The following is a 7,294-nucleotide window of genomic DNA, read 5'->3' as shown; positions in this document are numbered from 1 at the left end:
GATAAAGTTGAACCACAAGTTATAGGCATTGCAGTCATGTTCGCTATTTACGGTATACACCACGAGTAGATCGACTCAATTCACAGACTGGGCTGGGGAAGTACTTGAGTCTAGACCAAACTCATTAGAATGGGAAGAATCTATTTTAGTACAATTTACACCCGGTGCTGCTTGGGAAGACCTGGCAGAGAGCAGCAGAAAATATGAGGAGTGTATATATTTATATATATATATGCTGCTGTGAATGGAACCTATTTCGTATCGTAAAATTATGTGTACCTTTCGCAGTGGATATATAGGTGTTGATAAGGATGTGTTGCCTTCTTGGTGTATATAAATTTGGTGATTCCCAACATACCTTCAGCATGCGGCACTGTCGTTCCTTCATACGGCGCAAGTACCGTTTCATTTGACTGCGATGTATTAGTGAGGACTGATAGTATACGTGCTAGTAGATAGCTACTTGGTTTAACTCCTGTGCGTCGTTCTGCTTGAGTCGCAGATTGGATATTATACTCGATATTGTTACAACAGAATAGAAATTAAATACGAAACGGTATACAGCAAATCGTGTGGTAAACATACCAAGACATAAGTTTGTGATTTTTGGTTGTGTGAAGTAAGAACACAAGCCTTCAGTCTAGGGATAAAAATAAGTACAGAGCAGTCTCATAAAACAATATCTGTCAGGGCCCTTGCGTTGTCGTTTTAGCAATGTGGATCACATAATTGGATTTCCTTTTCTTAAAACTAGAAAATAGGCCATCTATTTAGGATTGAATATCTGGAAACAAGGTCGTGTACTATCTCAATTTATCAGAGCTTTATCATATGCAGAGATAGAGATCTAATTTTATCTGTCTAAACATATCGTACTTGCACGTTAAGACAGTAACACCAGTTCTCCTAGCGTCATTCAACCCAAACCAAATCGAACCAACCCGTTAAAAATACAAACATAAGTAGAAGAATACATGTTTTAATTACTATCTGTAGCCCAGTGTGCGTCCGGCAGCAAAGGTTCATGGCTCAAGTACTGTTCACACTGTAGCGCCGCTTGACAGCCACTGCCTGCAGCGGTGATCGCCTGACGCCACTGTCTGTCTTGTACATCTCCGCATGCGAAGATACCTGAGTACATTGCAAATTATTGAAGATATATTACAAACGATTAAAGGGGCATATGATTGTGTAGGCTGCTAGGTATACTACAGATGTACACGTATGCATGCTGTATAGTGTCTGGGGACGATTCATTCATCAGACGGGCAGATATCTGGAGATAAACCAGCATCACTCAGCAACCTAAAACCCTAAAAACCGCATGACTCAGTACCTACTCCCTTCCTACAAATACGAAAACACGTAAGGTATATCCACTCCAAACCCTATCTTCTACGACAAGCTTAGTTGATCCACACTCAAGTCATGTATACATATACAAATACTAGTTGCACTAGGCTCATCCACGTACACATATACACTATATCCACACCAACACTACCTTCTACGTTAGTCTTAGTTGAACCACACTCAGTGACGTACACATATACCCTATATCCACACAAACACTACCTTCTACGTTAGTCTAAGTTCAACCAGGCTCAGTCACGTACACATATACAAATATAACGTACACATACACAAATACAACGTACCCTATATGCACACTACCCCCACCTTCTACGTTAGTCTTAGTTGAACCACACTTAATCACGTACACATATACAAATATAACGTACACATATACAAATACAACGTACACATATACCCTATATGCACACAACCCCCACCTTCTACGTTAGTCTTAGTTGAACCACACTCAGTCATGTACACATATACAAATATAACGTACACATATACAAATACAACGTACACATACACCCTATATGCACACAACCCCCACCTTCTACGTTGGTCTAAGTTCAACCACACTCAATCTCGTGCACATATACAAATATAACATACATATATACAAATACAACGTACACAACACCTACCTTCTACGTTAGTCTTAGTTGACCCAGGCTCAGTGACGTACACATATACAAGTACAACGTACACATATACCCGATATGTACACAACCCCTACCTTCTACGTTAGTCTTAGTTGACCCAGGCTCAGTCAGGATATACCCGTCCTCGTCTACGTTCAATTGGCCCTGGAGAAACGCCGTTGCAGGCGTATGCCCAATGGCGAAAAACAGCCCAGCAGCCTCAAGCTCTATCCTCGACTTGTCCGTAGTACTCTCGACCTAAGAGTAAGTGTAAGTGTAAGAGTAAGTGGGATTGTATGTGCAAGTGCAAGTGTACGTGTAAGTGTAAGTGTAAGTGAGTAAGTGTAAGTGTAAGAGTAAGAGTAAGTGGGAGTGTATGTGCAAGTGCAAGTGTACGTGTAAGTGTAAGTGTAAGTGTAGTGTAAGTGTAAGTGTAAGTGTAAGTGTAAGTGTAGTGTAAATGTACGTGTAAGTGTAAGTGCAGTGTAAATGTAAGTGTTAGTGTAGTGTACGTGTATGTGTAAGTGTAAGTGCAAGTGTAGTGTAAGTGTAAGTGTAAGTGTAGTGTACGTGTATGAGTAAGTGTAAGTGTAAGTGTAGTGTAAGTGTAAGTGTAAGTGTAGTGTAAGTGTAAGTCTAGTGTAAGTGTAAGTGTAAGTGTAAGTGTAGTGTAAGTAAGTTACGTGTAAGTGTAAGTGTAAGTGTACGTGTACGTGTACGTGTACGTGTAAGTGTAAGTGTAAGTGTAAGTGTACGTGAATGGCCTTATCGCTGTTTGTTGTTGCTGGTGATGTAGATACTAAGCTTTTATAATTGACAGTCTAGCACCCGCACCCCGTGCTACTGAAACCATTCTCCGCTTGATGACCGTGGTAGCCAAGATGGCTATCACCATACTCATCTTGGCCTAAGGGTTTTAGGGTTTTATAGTTTTAGGGTAAAACCATAAACTAAAACCCTAACCCTACACATACCTAATGTCCCAAGATGTGTAAACCCTAAAACCCTGAAACCCATCCAGGTGAACACCCCTACCCAGACCGTAAAGTACGGATAGTCTGGACTGACTGTTGAACATATATGTGCTTATATCGACCCTCAACCGGTCATATACTATAAGTTGTTATAGGGCTTATGATTTATGGTGGTGATAGTGCTGTTTATTGTTGTTACTACATATTACCTGCGTGTATAGAGGGATATGTTGTGATGGTGATGGTGCTGCTATATTGACTGAGTGTATAGAGGGATATGATGAGATGGTGATAGTGCTGTTTGTTGGTAATACTATATATTGACTGAGTGTATAGAGGGATATGATGTGGTGGTGATAGTGCTGTTTATTGTTGTTACTACATATTACCTGCGTGTATAGAGGGATATGTTGTGATGGTGATGGTGCTGCTATATTGACTGAGTGTATAGAGGGATATGATGAGATGGTGATAGTGCTGTTTGTTGGTATTACTATATATTGACTGAGTGTATAGAGGGATATGATGTGGTGGTGATAGTGCTGTTTGTTTATAGAGGGATATGATGAGATGGTGATAGTGCTGTTCGTTGGTATTACTATATATTGACTGAGTGTATAGAGGGATATGATGTGGTGGTGATAGTGCTGTTTGTTGTTATTACTATATATTGACTGGGTGTATAGAGGGATATGATGTGGTGGTGATAGTGCTGTTTGTTGTTATTACTATATATTGACTGAGTGTATAGAGGGATATGATGTGGTGGTGATAGTGCTGTTTGTTGTTGTTACTATGTATTGACTGAGTGTATAGAGGGATATGATGTGGTGGTGATAGTAGCGTTTGTTGTTATTACTATATATTGACTGAGTGTATAGAGGGATATGATGTGGTGGTGATAGTGCTGTTTGTTGTTGTTACTATATACTGACAGAGTGAATAGAGGGATATGATGTGGTGGTGATTGGTGGTCCTTTGGCTTGAGCATAATAGTACATAGTGTATTGTGGTGATTTGTGTACCAACTAAGCATTGCGGTGATTGGTGTGTTGTGGCAGTGGATTTGATTGTTGTGTTGCGATAGTTGATTTGTTGACCAAGCAAATCTGGACATAGTCATTGATATCGACACTAACCACACCACGGCATATGTTAATGGGGCGGAGAAGGTCGCAGAATGATCTTTACCAGATACACCTTCACCTATGTACAATAATCAGATATATCACCAGAAATAACTTCACCTATGTACAATAGCCAGATATGTCTCCAGATACACCTTCACCTATATATAATAATGAGATATATCACCAGATACACCTTCACCTATGTACAATAATCAGATATATCACCAGATACACCTTCACCTATGTACAATATACCGTCTAGCACTCAAGGGGTGTCAACACAGAACAACCCCATACGACAGCAAGCCGGAACCACTGAGCTGTGCAGCATATGGTGTGAGAGACGTTCGAGTACATGCGCATGGCACTCACATTCGCTGCATGTGACTTAGACGCAGTCGAGTGATTGGCGCTGTGTGTGCGGTTACTATGTGCCTATATATCTAACTACACTTGCACGCGTGTGTGTGTATGTGCTATCACACTTTGGAACCAAACACATCCACACTTAAAGACCAGATACACACGTGTGTGTGTGTGTGTGTGTGTGTGTGCTGCCACACTTTGTAACCAATCACAGCCACACTAAAGACCATATACACACGCGTGTGTGTGTATGTGCTATCACACTTTGTAACCAATCACACCCGCACTAAAGACCATATACACACGTGTGTGTGTGTGTGTTGCCACACTTTGTAATCAATCACAGCCACACTAAAGACCATATACACACGTGTGTGTGTGTATGCTATCATACTTTGCAACCAAACACGTCCACACTAAAGACCATATACACACACGTGTGTGTGTGTGTATGCTACACACATGTGCGGATGTTTGGTTCCATACGCATGCACGTACATACCACCACGCTTTGTAGGAACTCGTTTCCTTTGGCTTCCACAGGCACAGAGTTGTAGACAATCTCTATCTTGTCATTCTTCTGCGCTCGCTTCTGCATGATCTTAGATGCGCGCAGCGTATCGCGTCTATGCAGGATGTAAACCTTTGTATGTGGATGTAGAGTGTAGAGTATGGTCAATATGTGACTTATGTGGATGTAGAGTGTAGAGTATGGACAATGTGTGACTTAAAAGGAGATAAACCTTTGTATGTGGATGTAGAGGGCATAACAAGGTCAATGTGTGGCTTATAGTACCTACTAGATAGAAGGTGTAGATGTATATGCATGTTCAGTCTCTATCTATGCAGGATATAAACCTTTGTATGTCGATGTAGATGCAGGATATAAACCTTTGCATGTGGATGTAGAGGGTATAACATGGTCAATGTGTGACTTAGAGTACCTACTAGACAGAAGGTGTTGATGTATATGCATGTTCAGTCACTCTCACGCCCGTATTCGTGACCAGCCAATATACAATGCATGTTTTAAAACGGCTACAGGAGAATCTATTAATAAGATCCATGACAATCACCTACACGCACACCGCACACAAAGAGAACTCAAGCGCTGAGGAGAAGTATGGCATGAACACATACTAACATGTGGGAATATGTTTATATTAATATATATTTACACACGTACATACCACACGTACATACGAACATTGGGAATATGTACATATCAATATGTATTTACACGCACACATACGAATATATGGGAATATGTATATATTAGTATATATTTACACACACACATTCTAACATATGAGAATATGTCTATATTCATATATATTTACACGCACAGATACGAACATATGGGAATATGTCTATACAAATATATATTTACACGCACACATACTAACATATGGGAATATGTTTACATAAATATATATTTACACGCACACATACTAACATATGGGTATATGTTGATATAAATATATATTTACACGCACACATACTAATGTATATGGGAATATGTTTATACCGATATATATTCACACACAGGCAAACTGTCCGGCTACAACACAGTGCCTTTGGTACAAATTTGGCTAGAAAAAAACACCTTCTAATCCAAATAGCCCCCGCCTACATGAACTGCCGGCCGAATACAAAAACCCTAACCCCACGGCTCACTCCGGCAAAGTTCCAGTACAAACCGCCCATGTGGATAAACTTGACCGAGAGACTACCTATACGTAGGCCTTCACAGATACCAACATACACAAGTGTGCCTATAAGCACACATATTCACACAGCATGCTGTACCAACAGACACAAGTGAGCCTATAAAAACACATAACCACACATAACCACACACCATACAGTACCAACATGCACAAGTGTGCTTATAAGCACACATAATCCCACACCATACAGTACCTTTGATGCGAATTTGGTTAGGAATATAGCCTCTTCCATAGCCGAGTCACCTCCACCCACCACCACCAACGGCTGATTACGGAACAAAGGCAGCGCCCCATCACACACCGCACACGCAGACACTCCCCTCTGCCAGAACTCACTATCATTCGCACCCGGAAAGTACAGCCGCCTAGCCGTAGCCCCGGTAGCTACAATAACGGCCTTGGCCTGCACCTCCCGTGCTGATGTGGTGATGGTGAACATCGCATCGTTCTCGTTAAAGTGTACAGCCGACAGATGCCGCCTGTCTGACCCGTCGTTGTAGGGCTCCCCACTCTCACCGTCTGCGCTATCCCCGTCATCTGCCGTGCCCGTGGTGTAGGTGCCTATTTTCAGCTTGGTCACGGTTTCGGTGTAGATTTTAGTACCGAACCGCGCGCTTTGTTTGCGGAAGGCTGTGCATAGATCACCCCCCAGTATACCGTCGGGAAACCCAGGATAGTTCTCTACATCGGTGGTGGTAGTCAGCTGGCCCCCTGCGGAGGCAGAAGGGACGACACACCGGAGTGTTGACGTATTACTTTGGAATGGTATGGGAAAGGATGGTAGAGGTATCTATGCTACTGGATGGTGTAGGATGATAAACGGTATGAGTGTTATGTGCCGACAAACGCCCACGTCCGACGAACGGGCACGTGGGTAGTCAAAAACACTGTGTAATTAACTATGGATGATAGCTTCCTGTACGCTGAGTGCATGCCCGTGTTGGGTTGATCCTCCGATTGTATATAACATGTTGGTTGCTGCATTTGTAAGATACTTGCGTATAGTTACTAGACTTTTGCGTAACTTAAATGTATGTACCTATTTGGAATCTGCGCAAATACTGGTAGCCCGAATCGCGAAAATCCAATGCAGTGTG

The 7,294-nt window shown here is 41.8% G+C and overlaps 1 protein-coding gene across 1 annotated transcript; it reads right to left on the bottom strand.

Annotated features, from left to right (window-relative positions):
* Positions 1–979: 979 nt before the first annotated feature.
* Positions 980–6,952, bottom strand: SARC_07075 (thioredoxin reductase 2; the record flags this gene model as incomplete). Its single annotated transcript, XM_014298984.1, has 4 exons — positions 980–1,131; positions 2,093–2,255; positions 4,970–5,110; positions 6,391–6,952. Coding segments are annotated over 4 exons (1,018 nt in total), but the record flags the coding sequence as incomplete, so codon positions are not given.
* Positions 6,953–7,294: the final 342 nt, after the last annotated feature.

The sequence above is a fragment of the Sphaeroforma arctica genome (genome assembly GCF_001186125.1).
Source record: "Sphaeroforma arctica JP610 unplaced genomic scaffold supercont1.539, whole genome shotgun sequence".
Classification (NCBI taxonomy): domain Eukaryota; class Ichthyosporea; order Ichthyophonida; genus Sphaeroforma; species Sphaeroforma arctica.
Note: the sequence above shows the minus strand (reverse complement) of the source record. Positions and strands in the feature narration are given on the sequence as shown.